The sequence below is a fragment of the Microcaecilia unicolor genome, chromosome 1 (assembly GCF_901765095.1).
Source record: "Microcaecilia unicolor chromosome 1, aMicUni1.1, whole genome shotgun sequence".
NCBI classification, from domain to species: Eukaryota; Metazoa; Chordata; class Amphibia; order Gymnophiona; family Siphonopidae; genus Microcaecilia; species Microcaecilia unicolor.
In genome coordinates this window covers 433,918,484-433,937,304 of record NC_044031.1, presented here as the reverse complement: position 1 = coordinate 433,937,304, position 18,821 = coordinate 433,918,484, and the positions used below count along the sequence as shown (strand labels likewise).

Sequence of the window (18,821 nt, the reverse complement as noted above, 5' to 3'; positions counted from 1 at the left end):
CAGATTACCATGGGTTACTGCGTTTACCCGCTCCAGTGTCATTCTCTAGTGCACATGTAAGACTTGTCTCTGATTCACTGGCACTGTGTGCTAGGAGGTCACGACATGCACACGAAAGTAGGTCAGGTGACATCTGATGCTTGTGCATGTGTCAGAGCTGAAGTCTGCGCATCAGCCCAGGAGCAGAGAGGATTAATAGTGACAGCAGATAAAAACCTGAATGGTACATCCAGTCTGAACAATAGTCACACTCATCAATTCATGATTAAATCAACAATGTACATGATATTATATACTTGATTATGGTCTTTCTTTGCCGTTTCTGGGACATAGACCATAGAAGTCACCTGGTCCTATCCTTATATTCCAACTGCTAGATTTGCCGTCGAAGCCCACTCCAGCCTATTCGTCTTCTCATTTGCGGGATACAGACCGTAAAAGTCTGTCCAGCACTGTCCTTATGTTCCAGCCACTAAAGTTGCTAAGCCCTTCCCAGCCCATCCTAAACCAGATTGCCATATATGAAACACACACATTACAAGTCTTCCCAGTATCAGCCCTAGTTCATCACAGCCAGAGTCGCCATCTAAGCATCACTCGACACATGAACACACATGCAGCCATTTAAGTTTAGGTTTTTTTAGAACTTTCATTTTCTAACTAGAGATCCTCTGTGTTCATCCCACTCCTTTTTGAATTCCGTCACCATTTGTGTCTCTACCACCTCCTTAATGGAGACTTTCCGCATTTGTGCTGTTAAAGCGAGGAGGAGACAGGACTCAAAGAATTTGGTACTTGGTAGATGAGGCTGGCAAAAGTGCAGCGTACACTTCCATGGGATCCCAGCAGGAACTGCTTCCATCCCCACGGGATCCCTGCAGGAACTGCTTCCGTTCCTATGGGAACCCCGTGAGTTCCGCGGGATTCCTGCAAACTCCATTCCCGTGCAAGTCTCTACTTCAGAATCACTGCCTCCTATTACCAGGGCTCAGTATATTCCGAGAATTAGGAGTTCTGATGGCCCGGTTTCTCAACCCTAAGGTGAATGTGACTTGAATTTGACTTCATTTTTGGAATCTTCTCTGGAGGTAATTACCCAAAGGTCCACATTGGTGGTAACTTTCATTCTTGAACCTGATTGCAACACTGTATTAAAGACTTTCCTATGCACATTTAGAGATGTTTATGGGGTCGAAAATTAGGGTATTTCCTGATCTGGCTAAGGGAACAGACAAGGCGCAAGGCTTTCCTGGTCCTTAGGCCTAGGGTTCAAGCTTTGGGGGCTAACTTTGTGTTATGATTTCCTTGCATTTGTTTTGTTATATTTGAGGGTAAACAATTTCAGTTTTTTTGCCCCCATGCAATTAGATTTTCTGAGCTCAAACAAGGATTTTAATGTCGTAGCATAGCCCACATGTTCACTGTTTGGGGCGGCTGATGAAGTGAAGTGGAATTGGAGGGCGATTATCCGGAGTGTTTCTATTTCCTGTAACCCTTTTCTAGTATCTGACTTCCTTATTAGTGATCGAAGAATGTTGATTCCTATGTGGGTTATTTTCTTTGTTTATTTTTTCTAAATTTCAATTGTATCCCTGTACTGTGATACTTGTTTGGATTTTCTTTTTTGTTTTTAAATAATAAAGAAAAAAAAACCCAATGTTTATGAATGTTTCCTCCAGCAATTTGTCCAAACCCTTTTTTAAACCTAACTATGCTAACTGCTTGACCATATCCTTCAGCAATAATTTCTATAGCTTAAGAGCAGGCTGAGTGAAGAAAAATACTTTAACCAGTAACCAGTTTAATACAAATTGGAGAGTTTCATGGCATTTCACTACCCCTAGTAATATTTGAAAGTGAAACTACCAATTTACACCCAAATACTGATTCTTTAAACCTCTATCATATAACCTATCAAGCTGAAGAGCTCTAACCTATTTAGCCTTTCATAAGGGACCATGGCATCCTTTTAATAATCTTTAGTTGTTTTCTTTTTTTTTTCTTTTTTACACAAATAGTGAGAACGCCACACAATACTCAAAGTATATTTACACTATAGATCTGTACAGAGGCATTATGATCCTCTATTTTATTTCTATGCCATTGTAAATATTTCTTGAGATTTTGTTTTGTTTTTTTAAATCACTACATCCTAAACTGAATTTTTAATATTTGGTCCATACTAATTAAATTCCTGGGAGGTGGTTCCTAATATGGAAACCAACGTTATATATCTATAGTTACGATTTTCAATTTATCACTTTGCACTTGTCAACAACATGAAATTTCATCTGCTATAGATAAGCCCAATTCAGAAGTCTCCCAATGTCTTCTTACAATTAATCTCAGTCTACATTTTAACACATTTGAATTCTTAAGTAAGCTGCAAATTTGACCACTTCAATGTTTGCTCTCTCTTCCAGATCATTAAGTAATAAGTTAAGCAGTGGAGGAGTAGCCTAGTGCTTAGTGAACCGGACTTTGATCCTGGGGAACTGGGTTTGATTCCCACTGCAGCTCCTTGTAACTGTGCGCAAGTCACTTAACCCTCCATTGCCCCAGGTACAAAATAAGTACCTGTATATATGTAAACTGCTTTGAATGTAGTTGATATATCGCCTTTCTGTGGTATTTTGCAAGTCCCATTTCCCTTCCCCTTTCCACTGAGAAAACTATTTACTCCTAATCTGTTTTGTGACTTTTAACCAACTACCAATCTACATTAACCCATTAGTGCCCAATGTTCCCATATGTGGGAACAAATATGGGAATATTGGGCACTGAGTTAAGCAGCTCTCTCCTATCCCACCAACTTGACATTTCCTAAGGGATCTCATAACAGGCATCAAACACCCTCTGAAATCCAAGCATTCTATATCAACCAGTTCTCCTTTAGCCACAAGCTTATACATATCTTCAAAGAATTCTGATATATTAATAAGGCACAACTTCCTTTTGCTAATTCATCCTGGCTCTTTCCCAATAAGCCATGTATCTATACTTAGTAAGCTTATAATAACTTCCACCATTTTTCCAGCCACTGATATTAGGTTCACCAATCTGTGGTTATTTGAACTGGAATTCTTTTTTTTTTAATTGCATTCATTACCTACCATCCAGTCCTCTGGCACAGAACTGATATATTACAGAGTACCAGTAGTTGCAGAGATAATCTCATGAGGTCTTGGTGATTTGCTGCAATTAATTTGTCAAGATTCAAACTACTTTAGTGCCTTTTCTAAGTTGATGTTGAATTTTTTCAAGATGGCAATCCACCACCACCTTAAGTAGGAATTTGTTGAAAAGCTCTTGATCGGTAACCAATGGTTGGAGTTCACTGACTCTGCATACTAAAGTAACCACCATCAGATATAAGATCATTCAGGTCAGATACTAAAGTTCACAGGAGGTTGGCTCAAAGAAAGCTTTTATCAGGTAGGTCAATATCACACTGTTTCTGAAACATAATAGAGAGGGCCTGCATAAAACTAATGGCTACAGCAAGATAGGCCTACCTTCTCCACGCTTGTTTTAAGCGACAATTACACTAATGTGAAGCTCAATGGAATTTTTCAAATCTGACATATGTAGAAAGTATTCAAGCAGTTTTTATATAGGACAAGAAAAGTTGTCTGGGGTGTCATCATAGACATGGCTACAAAGGCCAGATGCTACATATGGTTAGTTATACAGGATATTCATAAAAATGTACAAGGTGGTAACAACTGTAGTCTCTCTCTCATAAAACAACAGATTGCCATATGGTGTTTAATTCAAAAGCCAATCTGCTTCCCTTTAAAACCATAAGGCCTAGTTGTGTCTCACTAAGAAACCACTTGGAGCATCTTGGGTCATTAAGCAAATAATAAATTCAATGAGTGAGTCAATAAATGAAGGCACACATTGTCAAGGATGAACAGATTCAACATTTGCATTATGAGTATTTCACTCATTTAAATAGCAGGTACCTCAACAACTGCAGTCTAAATTTAGATTACACAGCTTCTTTTAAGACAGTCTGACCTATGTAAGCACTATTTAAATAATGAAATATTTCATGCATAGCAATCTTAAATATCAGCAAGCAAAATTTTACCTCTATTAAAGGATTTTCAGCAACAGCCGTCAAAACAACTCTAACTGCCAGTGCTTCTGATCTCACTATTGTCTCTGCATCTGCAGAAACTGGCCAAGAAGAAACAGAAAGTACAAACTGGAAGATTCCAGAACGATGGGGCAAAAAAAGTATTTGTGTCTCTTCTGCTGCATGTGGTCCAATGATGGTTTTGTTTTTGAATATTAGACTCTGGTGGGTCAAAGTGTCCAACTGAAAAGGAAATTTATACAATAGGTAAATCCAGATGAAAATTTAACTAAGACTTCTTTGTTGTTAATCCAACCTAGTCTCCAGTTTATCTCATGCCTCAAATTATAGAGAATCATTAAACAATTATAAAATAATTTATCAGTGACCTGCTAAACTTAGCAAATCTCAAACTCTACTGTTCCTCACATCTTCAGCACAAATACTGCCCTAAATAAAAATTTAACCATTCTGGATAAAGAAAAAATGGTTAGATGATAAAATCCACACCAATTTTATAGTAATCAAAACACCCTGCATTTTGTAAACTATATCACAGCTATTCATGCGTGAGTTGGAAAGTCTATAATATACTTCATGCTTATGCTAACAAATGCAACACTAGCTATAAAAGTGAACTCAAAGTGAGAAAGTCAAACTCATTTACACTTACAATCAACGCTCAATAGTGCTTAGACTATTCTTTTGACTATTTCTACTGTTAGGAAAATGCTAGTGTTTTCTGAATATAAAACATTACTCACAAAGCCCAACTTTGGTTTAACAAATATCTAAAAGTGAAGGACAGGGGAATATTGTGGGATATCATGCTATATGTGGTTTATGTTCATGGTCTGGGTTACTTTAGCTACTTCATGGTAGTAAACTAAGAAAGAGGGAGGCCTGAGAGGGGGAGCCTTTTCTAACAACCAACAAATTACAGAATGCAAGGACTAGTATTATCCTCATACCTGTTGGTTGCCATGTGGATACTATCTTACCCTTTGTTATTTAATGTCTATTTGTATTCATAATTCAGAAATCTACTATAAGGCCTGCATGGGCTCTTTAAAGTGGGGAAAAAAGCATAGTACTCAATGCTGTTGGAGGACCAGGTGCATTGGCATGGATCCAAGGTAGGCTCAAGGGTCATATGCTGTTCTGTGGCTGAGAAAATGGGGTAGCATCCACAGAAAGTTTGTTAACCCTAGTCTATCACCTGAAGCTATAGGGAGAGAGGAGTCATCAAGGAGAGAGAAATAGTGTAAGCAACAGACAAACATTTCCAAACAAAGTTGGAAGGAAGAGAATTGCCTTTCCCAGAACTCAAAGGGGGAAGGGGCTTCAAAGAAACAGTGAGCAGACATTCCTGAGTTCACAATCAAAAGGAGGGAGTAAGAGGAAGACTTGTCTGAAGGAGCCAGGAAACAGTCAAGCCAGAAGTCTAGCAAGGCTAAGTTGATGAATGTCTTCAAAGTGTTTAGCATTTGTGTGGAAGAAACCCATTGTATCTAAAGTGAGGCAACCAGGCTAAACAGAAGAGAACTTTGCTTTACATCTGTTTTGAATCTGCTTCCACATTGGAGGGTTCTCATTCTGCTACAAAGGCCAGATGCTACATATGGTTAGTTATGCAGGATGTTCATAAAAATGTACAAGGTGGTAACAACTGAAGTCCCTCTTATAAAGCAACAGATTGGCTTTTAAATTAAACACAGAAGAACCCCATCAAAAGCTAAAATGGATTTTTTTTTTCTTTATAAAATCTGGTCTTTAGAGTAGTATGTGGCTTATGTAAACCCTCTGCCTCTCTCAACAATTCTTAAAGCAAAGTTGCTTACCTGTAATGACTGTTCTCTGTAAACATCAAGATTAATGCAGGTCTTGGAAAAGTGGGGGTTACTGCATTAGAGGCTGACCAAATTTCGCTTACAGCACCAAAACTGGCCCAAAATCCATTTTCTGCCCAGTTTCAGTTCCAGCCGAAAGGTTATCTTAAATTTTTGGTCATGTTTTTGGTTTCGGCTGAAAATGACAATGCGTTTTTGGTGAAAGCTGAAAATTTGTGCTTTGTCCCATTTGTCTCCCTCCCTCTTCCTGAGCAGGAGTTGTCCTTTCTCTCAGACCACCCCAAATACCTCCCTCTTCCAACTTTAGACCCCCCTCAGCCTATCTTACAATCCCTGGTGGTCTAGAGGTGTAGTTGGGGCCATAGATGCACCCAGTTACTCCTGTCCATTCTGGTTTTAGCTCTCATAATAGCTGCTGCAACTGGGGCATCACTCCTGCCTCAACTACACCATTAGACCATCTGGGATTGTAAGGTACTCCTGGAGGGGGCTACTCTATTTTTTTAGTATTGCAATTGAAAGTAATGCAGTTATGATCTTGCATATAGAGGGATCCAAATAAATGCTTCTGATACAAAATTTTAGTAGGAATTTAAGTCCATAATTTTACTATATGTTTTTGACTCCAGCACAATCTTCTTTTCAAAGTCTCTTTGCATTCCTGATCAGTGTTTTGCATTTGACTTGCCATTCCTTATGCTGTTTCCTATTATTTTCACTCGGATCTTTCTTCCATTTTCTGAAGGATTTTCTTTTAGCTCTAATATCTTAGCATCTAATATCTTCCTTCATCTCATTTTTTAACCATGCCCATTGTCATTGGCCTTCCTTCCTCCTTTTTTAATACACAAAATATACCTGGTCTGGGCTTCCAGGAAGGTATTTTTGAATAGCATCCATGCCAGATCTAAATTTTTCACCTTTGCAACTGCTCTTTTAAAAGTTGTTGGTTTGTTTGGGTGTTTGGGGGGGGGGTGTTATCATAGTCTCCCTTTTTCAAAGTTAAATGCTACGTTATTGGATTTCCTGTGTGTACTTACTCCAGAAATTATATCATATCTGATCACATTATGATCCTGGAACACCTAGCTCATTTGAGAGCGTATTAGACTACCAGGAAGTGGCGAGTCAACTGAGCTCTCTCGAATCCAGGAGCCTTCTGGTTATGGTACTGAAACTCCACCTTATGTGCGACCAGTTTTCTCAGTACATCTTTAAGAATAGAGTGTAATGGAACCACGACCCCTTTCTTAAGGTTCCTCCATCATTTACAGCTTAAATGTGATGACCAAAACCATCTCCTTTACAAAATCTGTGAAAGAGACCCTCAGGTGAAGATTTACATCTCTTGAGGTGGGGAGGTATCGGAAGGATCCCCATAAGACTCCTTTGATAAGTTATTAGGGTCCTCTTCTGAGTCCCATGAGCAGTCCCAATAAGACTCCTCACAGTACTCAGGTTGAACAGAGTGACTCTGTGCCTGCCAAAGCTCAGCTGGACCACTCCCACACTCCAAAGGTGCCTGGGTACAGCCCAACCCTCAGACTCCAGGGAGGCTTTCTCCCCCATATCAAGAGCAGTACTGGATGGGTCGACTAGATACCCTTTTTTGGTGTTGGCGAAGACCACTTCATAGCAATATAGGTGCCTCGGGGGGGGGGGGGGGGCACCTGAGCCACAGCTGGCACAAGCGCCCTCAATGCCTCAGTTATGTACAGCTGTAGCATCTGACCAGCTGAAAGAAGGATGCCCATCTCCCGATTTGTGTCGGAAGATGGATGCCCTTCTCTTTCGAAAATTCCCCTGGTAGTGTACCAATAGTTTTGTTACAGGACCAATATATATTGTGCTGCTTAATTGGGGTCCAAAGAACTTTATACATCATTAAGAATAGAGATTGCATAATAGGGGCAGAAACCAGATGTCTATTAACCTTTGACCAAAAAAAAACCACACACACACACAACCACTGAGCTTCTATAAACGAGGAATTAGTCACAAAACTCCAGATAATTTGTACAGATATATTTGGTGAATGACATTTAGATAAATTTGTAAAACTTAGATGCCATTTTTCTCTCTTATCTGTACCCTTCTCCTCCACTGCTAACTCCAGATTCTGTTCCTTTTATCTTACTGCACCATACGCCTGGAATAGACTTTCTGAGCCAGTACGTCAAACGCCATCTCCAGCAGTCTTCAAATCTAGGCTAAACGCTCACCTTTTTGAGGTTGCTTTTAACTCCTAACCCCTATTCATTTCTTCAGTACCCATTTCTGTTTTATCATTCCCACCTTAATTCCCTTATACCTTATTTGTCCTAAATAGATTGTAAGCTCTGTCCAGCAGAGGCTGTCTCTTCATGTTTAAGTATCTAGTGCTGCGTACGTGTAGTGGCACTATAGAAATAAGTAGTAGTAGTAGATTACCCTCTGATAAGATGTTAAATATGTCTGGCGTGGCAGATACGGTTTCCTTAAGGGTTATTTGTCAGTAATGAAGACCTTAATTGCAAATATTTGAGAAACCGAGCATTGGGCAAGGAATATGTTTCCGGAAACTAGTTAAAGGAATCAATTATATCACCTTGCAATATATCATGTATTTGGAAGATAAACGGTTCTGCCTATACAGACCATAGAAAGGGTTTTTGTTTTTAATCAATGCAGATATTAGGGGGCCCCCAAATGGGGCCTACACTATATATGATCAAAATTTTCAACTGTGAAAAATGTATCAATTATAACTTTATCAAAGTCATTGGGAGACAATAAGGAACATAAGAGCATAAGTATTGGGATAGACAGAAGGTCCATCAAGCCCAGCGACCTGTTTCCAACAGTGGCCAAGCCAGGTTACAGGTACCTAGCAAGATCCTTAGTATGCCCTGATATTACATTTACCCAATCAATATCAGGGTAAATAAAATCACCCATTTGTGTTCCCCAGTTTGTTAGCCTCCCTAATTTCTGATAACATTTCTACATCTGTCTGTTCATCCTGGCCAGGCGGACGGTAGTACACTCCTGTCACTATCCTTTTCCCATTTACACGTGGAATTTCAATCAATAGGTATTCCAAGATGCATTTTGTTTCCTGCAAAATTTTAAGTAGAGGAGTGTGGTTCAAGGTCCTCAACAACATACAATGCTACCCCCTCCACCAATTCGATCCACCCTATCACTATGATATAATTTGTATGACAGTGTCCCACTGGTTATCCTCCTTCCACCAGGTCTCAGAGATGTCTATTATATCTAATTTTTCATTTAGTGCAATATATTCTACCTCTCCCATCTTATTTCTTAGTTTGAAATGTCTATATGGGAATGCCAGAAGCCTATGTTTGTTGTTCCTGTTTACATCTTGCTCAGAAGTTGGAAGTGTTAGTTTGCAATCTTTTGTCTGCTTTTTCTTTAAAGACACCTGATCTACTATTGTCTCTATTACAACCTCACTATCGGGATACCCTATTGTCCTGTTTTGGTGATATCTTTGAAGGATACCTTGTACCAAACCATGCGCTTTTGAACGACTGTCGGCCTTCCCCGGGTTCTAGTTTAACAGCTGCTCTCCTTTTAAAATGCTGATGCCAGCAGCCATACAGGAAAAAGATTAGAATGCTGATCCTGCAACCACCATTTGGCTACTCTTAATAAGGCAGCTTGATTAAATATAAACTCAGGAAATTTCACCCCACCTAGTTCTTTTCGGCATTTCTTTTCTTTTAATCTACTTGTTTTATTATTCCTTAGGAATCTAGTGAAGATTGTCAACATTTATTTTAAAAAAAATTTTTAAAAACAACAACTTTGGGAATTGAACCAAAAACATACTTAATAAAATTTGTGTGTGTGTGGGGGGGGGGGGGGGGGGGGGAAGTACCATTTTAATGGTCTGCAATCTGCCCCACCTAAATGAGGCAGAGTGGGGACCACTTACTACAGATATTTTTGATTAAATCCAGAACTCTATTTATGTTAGTATGTAGTATATTCTGAATAGTTGCTTAAAATAAACAAACCAAGGTATTTTATGTAATTTTTATACCTCCATATAGGGATTAATGCATAATTTGATTACAGTGTATATTTAAGGGTAGTTCAGTTGTTGGCTAGTTAATTGTGTACTCAGTAGAAATGTAAGGGTTTCAATGAAATCAACCTGGTGTGGGTAAATCAACAGTTTCCAACAATTCCACCAGACTAAAAAATATATAACCCAACTAAAGAACTTTTTTTTGTTATTTTTAAATAACTCGCTGACAAACAGCCAAGATAAGTGTCATCAGTTTCACACCTTTGTTTTCCCAGCAGGGAATGCTTAATGCTGTGAGAATCAGAAGGCAGGGAGGGCGTGTGCTATGATGTGAGACGGCTGCAGTTCCAATCCAGAGATATTTGGTTTAAAGTGACACTACAGCACTACTGAGCACTGCAATTTGGAAATAGTTAATTGTGTAACCAGAGAGTGTACCAAACTTTTCTACAATATGGGAAATCTGAGACAAGTGTCGGAAAAGGAGATATATAACAAGATGTCATCGGCATAAACTGATAATTTGAGTGAAGAGTTAGCTATTTGTTTATCCTGAACAAGACTGATAGTTTCTTAATGTAATTAATAAGTTATAAAGCTAAAATAAAAAGTGGGGAGAGTGGACAACCTTCTAGTACCTTCTGATAACTGAAATTGATGTCAAATTTGTAAGACGAGAAAGATTTGATCATAAAATGATCATGTTAATGAAGTTATTACCCAATTTAAACCATTATAGGACAGCAAATAAGTTGTTTTTAAATAAAAGTGTTTACTACCTTAAATCTAAACTTGCATGGAGATGTGGCAGCTCCTAGCAGCAGGAAGTCACCAAGTAATGGCTGGGCGGAACCAGGACAAATGAAAACAGCCCTGTTGCACCGCTTGCTATGAGCATTTCACTCAAGAATAGCCTATCTCCTTCAGCCACGAATACATGCCCCTCCTCAGGCCTCAGAGGCAGGCGCTCTGTTTTACACTCTGCTTGAATCACACAAAGCCCTGGATGAGGTTCACCTTGAAGACACCAGTGCTGGCAAAGTATATCCAGAGCGGAATCCATCCAACACATACTTAAAATGGTGAAGCATATCGAGACCCTGATGAGTGAAAGATGCACTGCCACCCCTTCTTTCCCACTAGCTGTGGGGTAGTGTTGCTGGGTTTTTGCCTTGATGTGACAACCCTCTATTTCCCCCCCCCCCCCTGGGTCTAGCCAGTGTCTGTCTCTCTCTCTTTCTCCACTTCTGCCTCCAGAGTCCAACGATTCTCAGAGTTCCTCCTTTCTCGTCATGATCACCAACAATGGAAGCCTACTCTGGCCAATGTCGAGGCCGTCCTCTCTGCCGTGTCCCCATTAGGAAGCAGGAAGGTACCTCACATGGGGGCAACAGAGCTGATGCCATCTGGGGAGCAAAAGAGGAAGAAGGGACCGAGAGAAACACTGTACTTGAGAGATAGAGGCAGGAAGAGGGAGAGGGAAATGGAGATGCGCTGGACCAGGGGAGGGTAACTGGAGAGAGATGGAAATGTGCTGAACCCAGAGGAGAGGGGTGAAAGAGGCGGCGAGACACTGTACCCACAGAGAGAGGGAGATATACCAGACTACGAGGTGGTACAGGGGAGAGAAGAGAGATGCTGTAACTGGGGTGAGAGGTATGAAAGGAAAAGAATAGACAGGAGAGGAACAAATCATAAACAACAGTTACTAGGCATGGGAGAATAGGTACTAGGACACAGAGGAGAGATGCTGGATAGGAAAAAGAGAGAAAAGCTGAACATGGCAGCTTTGGGAAATGTGCACCCTTTGTTTTATTTGGATGTCTGTATGTTTTGTCTTTCGAGTTAATGGACTCCTAATGCAGATGATATTACATGTTATTGATTTGAGCAATTTGAGCTTAAAATTGTTTAAATGTCATTTGTGTAATTTGATGCAAAGTCTGATGTACCATATACTTCTCCATGGCCTAATTTAGATACAATGATTAAATGTACCAGCTTTATGGTTAACAAGTTTTTTTTGCTTATTGTACGCACCAAAACAAATGTTGGCCTATATAATTCCCTGTCTGAGGATGCACATCGAACAAATGCACCCAACTCACATTGAACAGCATGAGAAACTGATTGTATCATGCAAAGGAAAGAATAAATCCGAAGAGTCTCCAGTGCAGCATACGCTGGACAATCAATTCTTTGCAAGTTCAAGCACTTGAACTATACTGCAAACTGCTCTGGATAACCTAATCCTTCACTTCATTATTGGTGATATGCAGTCTTTCTGTACTACAGAATGGCCAGCATTTTGAGACATGCTTATGGATATTCTTCCAAATTGGAAGTAGGATAACTAGGCTGGATGGACCAGCGGTCGGACCCAGTATGGCAATTCATAAAAACGACTGTGCATATAAAAGTGCACACATGTCAAGCTAAACATTCATTCAATAATCTTATAGCTTAAGCATTAAACAAAAATTCACGAGCAAACTAAAATTTGATTTTGAATTATTTACCCTACATTTAATTACAACCTACCTTTTCTCCATTAACAGCAACACTGAGTATTCCAATGCTGACCTGTAGCCAACGCTCAGTTGGATTGTACATACTAAGAGAAGTCTGAGATGCAATTCCTACACAGCAAGCATTAGGAAACTTTAACTCCTCAGGAACCAATATATTGCCTATTAAAAAGAGAACGTGTATGTAAATAAGAATGGTAAAAATAAGATAAAAGTGTAGCCTACATACCAAGATTCACATGAGAACAAAAGTTACATGCATAGTCTTACTGCCTTTTTTAAGAAAAATTTTAAAACAATTTTAGAATGTTTTTAAAAGCTAATTTATAATTACAGAAACGGAAAAAAACAATCCCAACTGAAACCTAAATGAGAGACTCAAGTGTAAAGTTTTATAAGTGAAAGAGAAGTTCAGTATAGGCTGCCCCCGAAGCTGAGCCAATTTTCAATGAGACTTGCTGCTATTTCACGGCTGACCATGAATGCTCTATACATCACAACATTTCTTTGTATAAAGTGGTGCTAACAATAATAACTCGTATGTTTTTATTAGTCAATCCCAGTTTAGCACCACCCAAAAACTATGTCCGCACAAACTCTTATTCAAGTGTGTCTTCACATGATTGCAAGAACTGTAAAGAGTGCCACTAGAAGGGGACACCAAAAATAATATTAATACATCCAGCAGAGCAGAGTACTTATTTGAAATATCTCGCTGGTTCCCGACGTCCATCATTTCAGAGAATCCTTCCTTCAAGATGAGCCGGCCGGCATTCTCATACTTCTTTTAACTTCAGTGATTACAAATTCTCCCTGCAATAGTTAAAACTGACCTAAAGACCCTGGCATCACAAGACAACAGTTTTTGTTCCCCTCCTTATCGTGACATTGTAGTTTTCTCTCCTTCCCCCTACTTGATGTGTTGTCTTTCAACTCTCTTTTTTTTCCTTTTTCTATTTTTTAGTCTGTAAACCGCTTAGCTGGCATAACTGATAATCAAGATAGCAAGTACTCAAATTTGAAATTTCATGACTCAGTTATCTGGCTAGCAGCGTGGCGGCTCTGGTTTCCTTAGAATCTAGAAGACTGCAGGAATGGTTCCTTAGATCTGGGAGAACAACATTCCCTGAAAGGCATACAATGGCAAGTACTTCCTTCTTTCACTTATAAAAATTTACATTAACTTGAGTCTAATTGAAAGAGGAACCGTTTGTAGTGTGAGTCATCAAAACAACACAGGCAAATAAGAAACCACACTTTCAGTTCTTCTCTGTCCAGCGCGGGACTTTCGATCATCTGGGCATCAATGAGGAGGTAGATATAATAGGCATCTCAGAGACTTGGTGGAAGGAGATCAATCAATGGGACACTTAACGGCACAAATTATATCACAGTGAGAGAGGATCAAATTAAAGGAGAGGTTTCGCTATATGTTAAAGAGGGAATTGAGTCAAATAAAATAAACTTTCTACATGAAACAGATAGCAACATGGAATCATTATGGATACAAATTCCATATGTGAAGGGAAAGAGTATTCTTGTAGGGCTGTACTACTGTCCACTGGGACTGAACAGACAGATAAAGAAATGTTTACAGAAATTAGGAAAGCTGGCAAATTGGGTAGCAATATAATAATGGGCGATTTCAATTACCCCAATATTGATTGGATAAATGTTATATCAGGAAGCACCAGGGAGATAAAATTTTCTAGATGTAATAAATGACTACTTGGAGCAACTGGTCCAAGAACCAACAAAATGGGGGGGGGGCGCCTTTTTAGTTCTAGTCCTTGGTGGAAAGCAGGGCATAATACAAGAGGTAACAGTGTTGGGTCTGGCGAGAAACGGTGATCATAGCATGATCAAGTTTTAGCTACTATCTGGAAAGAAGCAACAAAGGGAATCTACTGTAGCAGCATTTAATTTTCAAAAGGGTGACTATGATAAAATGATGAAAAAAATTTTTTTTGTTACATTTGTACCCCGCGCTTTCCCACTCATGGCAGGCTCAATGCGGCTTACATATTGTATACAGGTACTTATTTGTACCTGGGGCAATGGAGGGTTAAGTGACTTGCCCAGAGTCACAAGGAGCTGCCTGTGCCTGAAGTGGGAATCGAACTCAGTTCCTCAGGACCAGAGTCCACCACCCTAACCACTAGGCCACTCCTCCACTCAAAAACTACAAGGATCAGCTGCAAAGGTTAGGATATTAAATCAGGAATGGGTGTTATTTACCATCTTGAAAGTACAGACCAAATGCATTCCATGTATTTACAAAGGTCGAAAGAAGAGAAAACAAGAGCCAACATGGCTAAAAGGTAGTAAATCACATGGACTGGATGGCATGCATCCAAGTGTACTGAAAGAACTCAAACATGAAAGTGCTGATTTGTGTTAGTAATCTGTAACCTGTCGTTAAAGTTGTCCATAGTACATGAAGACTGGAGGGTGGCCAATGTGAGGCCAATTTAAAAAAAAAAAAAAAAAAAAAAAGGTTCCAGAGGTGATCCAGGAAACTTCAAACTGGTAATCCTGACGTCAGTGCCGTGGAAAATAGTGAAAACTATAATAAAGAATAAAATTACAGAACACATTTTAAAAAATGGTTTAAAGGGATAGAGTCAGCATGGTTTCAGCCAAAGGAAGTCTGGGTTTAAAAAAAGGTTTGGACTAGAGGAAAAGTCCATAGTCTGTTATTGAAATGGGCATGGTGCGACTTACAGTGCTGATACTACAAATGGGGAGATTTTCATATAAGAGATACCCTGAGGGGGGGAAGGGGGGAGGGGGGGTGGGGTTCAAGTTGCTGTCTATTTGCAATAATTAGATTGAAATGTTAGTAAGCATGATTGATGTATATGGTAAAGCTTTACTAAATAAACAGATGTTTAAAAAAAAAAAAAGAAATGGGCATGGTGGAAGTCACTGCTTGCCCTGGGATTGGTAGCATTGAATGTTGCTACTTACTGGGTTTCTGTCAGGTACTTATTAACTGGATTGGCCACTGTTGGGAAGCAAGATACTGGGCTAGATGGACCAGTATGGCTAGTCGTATGCTCTTATACCCTAAAATGTCCCCCATAAGAATTTTTACTGTGGTTGTATAATTGGTTAAGATTAGGATTTGAGAATGAAGAATTCCCATATTATTTAGAGAATATAATTCTAACACTTATACCAAAAAAAATCCCAATGGTAATCTATTGAAGTGTGAAATTATAAACAAGTCACCTCTATTCCACTGCTGGTGAAAGTTAAGGAAAGTATAGTCTCACAACAACTGACAGAATATTTGGAGAAGTTTGATGTGGTGCATCACTCTGAGTCTGGATTCAGAAAAATGTTTTAGCACTGAGACAGTACTGGGTACACTGAGAAGTTAGATCTTGGTTAAGGATAGGAATTCAAACATTAATTCTATTTGATCTGAATGCTGCATTTGATGTGGTGGACCACAATATGTTATTGTACTGTTTGGACAAACTGGGAAGTTCAGGTTCAGTATTGGGATGGTTTAAGAGATTTTTAACAACTACAGCATATAGAGCAAAGATGAAAGATTTGATTTTGGATAATTGGCATCCTGAGTGTGGTGTACCACAGGGCTCCCCACTGGCTCCTATATTATGTGTTACTGGCTTCTTTAGGAAAGAAACTGGATGCTTTAGGAGTGGGCATTTATATTTATGCTAACGATGTTAATTTGATAGTTCCTATAATTAATAGTGAGATGGATCTTGACTAAGATATGAGACTGTGTTAATGCTGTAGAATCATGATTTAAATTGAATTGTTTAAAATGAAATATGTAAGAGACTTATCTTATTACATCCTCCACAGCAATTGCCTTTGTATCAGCAGTTATATATCAATGGCTCTTGTTTTAGTTTGGAGACTTAAAGGGGGGTTATATTGGATTCCACTCTGTCCTTGGAAAATCAGATTTTGATGCTGTCTAGAAAAGTATTTGGGTATGTGACATCTTAAAGATTACAAGTTATTTGGATCCTGAATTATTTAAAGTAGCCATGCAAACTTGTATTTTTAGTCAACTAGATTATTGCAACGTGCTATACATAGGTTGTTCTGATTTGTTGACAAAAGAAGTTGAAAATATTGCAAAACATGGCCTTAAGACTGGTGCATTCAGCTAAAAAGTTTGATAAAGCAACACCTTTGCATATTAAGGCACATTGGTTGCCTATACCGGCTAGAATTATTTTCAAAGTCTGTACTTTAAGTGTCTAAGATCCTTTATAGGCAAGCATCACAATATATGACAAGATTGGTAGTTTGGTTGAACATATGCACCCATTAAAGTATCAAAGAAGTGCCAGTAACAGGGCTAAAGAACCACAAGAAACTAAAGTTGTATGTGTACTAATCTCATTACACACTAACAAATTTAAGGATCAAGAGAACTTAAGTGTACATAAGCAGGTGAGCATAAAGTTGTGATCAAACATATTTAAGAGGTATTTACTTCATGTCTTTTTAATGTGAAATGCACTACCACTATAGCAACTGACAGTATACATTACATTTTAGACTACTCACAATCCTGACAATTCACATTCACATGCATAAATTCAGTTCAGTTTCTTTGGATGTGTTAAATTCATTACAAGGTAACTTCAGAAAGAGAATGTAACATTTGTATTTACGTATTTAAGCTTACCAAAACCAGAGGTCATTCTTGCTCCCCAATGTTGAAGTCCAGTGTATGACTTTTCTGTACGCAAAACATTTTGATTTACAGAGTAAGAATGTGTATTACAAACAGCTGATGGACCCAGCAATCCAGATTGAACACTTGAGCCTACAGGAATTCCAACTGTAACAGAGTTTTGAATATGCCTCCCTTGTACAGAACTGGGAAGTCCTGGAGGAAGGCAATAATCTCCCGAGCAACTAATCTGATATTGAGGCAAAGTAACAGTTCCACCTGAAGGTACAGTTCCTAAATACTGCTGTGCAAATGGCGTTGCTGAAAGTGAGCGACCAGTGAGCAATGTGGGAACTGAAGATACTGTTTGCAAGTCTGATATAGCATTAAAGGACTTGAAACTGGAAACAGGAATACATTGATCAACAGGAGAGTGCTTTGTCATAGGCGCACATATACCCAATCCACTGTTCGAAGACAACATATTTAAAGGTGATAATCCTGAATTTGGTACTTTGTCTATGACTTCCTGCCATGGTAGATGAGTATCTACAATATCTGATGAAGCCTGGTGGGAAAGACTTGATTTGTTTAGTAAAACACAGTTAACACTGTCCACTTTCTCTTTAAACGCGTAGTCCAGTTGGTTGCCTCTTTTTGGAGAAGGATCTTTATTTAATTTTTGAAGAAAATCTCCATCTTTTTTAGTAGGACTTTTAGACTCGCATGACATTTGACTCAATTTTCTTGAATTGCTATTCTGTGAAGTTTGCCACATAAGATTTGCTTCTCCACAGTATTCTGGAGTGTGATCTTCTGGCGGAGTTGGGCTGGCTCGAACTATGGTTGTACTCAACTCAATTGTTTTATTACCCTAAAAATATATTTAAAATGGTTACAAAAGCAGAATTTAAATCTTCATATATCATAGTATGTTACATTCTTTGCTTATAATTACATTTTTTAAAACGAATATTAATTATTCAAAGGACTAAAGTTAACAAGGCTCTTATAATGCCAATACAAAATCAGTTCTCTTAAAAGAAGTGGTCTGTGTGGTTTACAAGCAGGATTCAGCAAAAACATTCTACGTTCACTTATGGGGAAAAAAAAAAAAAAGAGCATGCAGAAAAAAAAATACAGCAAAGCGTCCTAATCCTGTCCTGTTAATCCCAAAAGCCACTCAAGTATTTAGGCCACTCACAATATAATTGCATAGGTTGGGTCTCCAATATATATAAAGTTAAATAATTCATATTCACTAATGATAAACTTAAAAAAGTAACTGCTTGCAGAGGTTACTTGGAGGAGTTTGGAAGAACCTAGTGTGTAAACATTGGTATATGGACATTTCATCATGCAACACTTCAACACGTATTCAAGCTGAATCTATTTAAAATTATATGCATGGAAAATACTGTACATGGGGGGGGGAGAGAATGCCAACACATTCATGCCTGAAAATTCGATATTCATGGACCCACTGGACAATATGCAAGAGAGAGCGAATATTATCAAATGTTTGCCTACCAAATATAAAACCTGCCTGATCGGTATGAATCAGAAGCAATACTCTCTGCAGCCTATGGGTCATAATTTTGGTCTCTACAAAATTGTCTAATAGTGGTCTATGAGGATAATGATACAATAT

General features: G+C 38.7%; 1 protein-coding gene across 1 annotated transcript in view; it reads right to left on the bottom strand.

Moving 5' to 3' along the window:
- Window positions 1-18,821, bottom strand: part of CEP192 (centrosomal protein 192) — a 459,635-nt gene that overhangs the window by 198,452 nt on the left and 242,362 nt on the right. Inside the window, 3 exon segments of the mRNA XM_030212468.1 lie at window positions 4,097-4,327; window positions 12,515-12,663; window positions 17,183-18,044. Of these exon segments, the coding sequence (XP_030068328.1) occupies window positions 4,097-4,327; window positions 12,515-12,663; window positions 17,183-18,044 (1,242 nt within the window).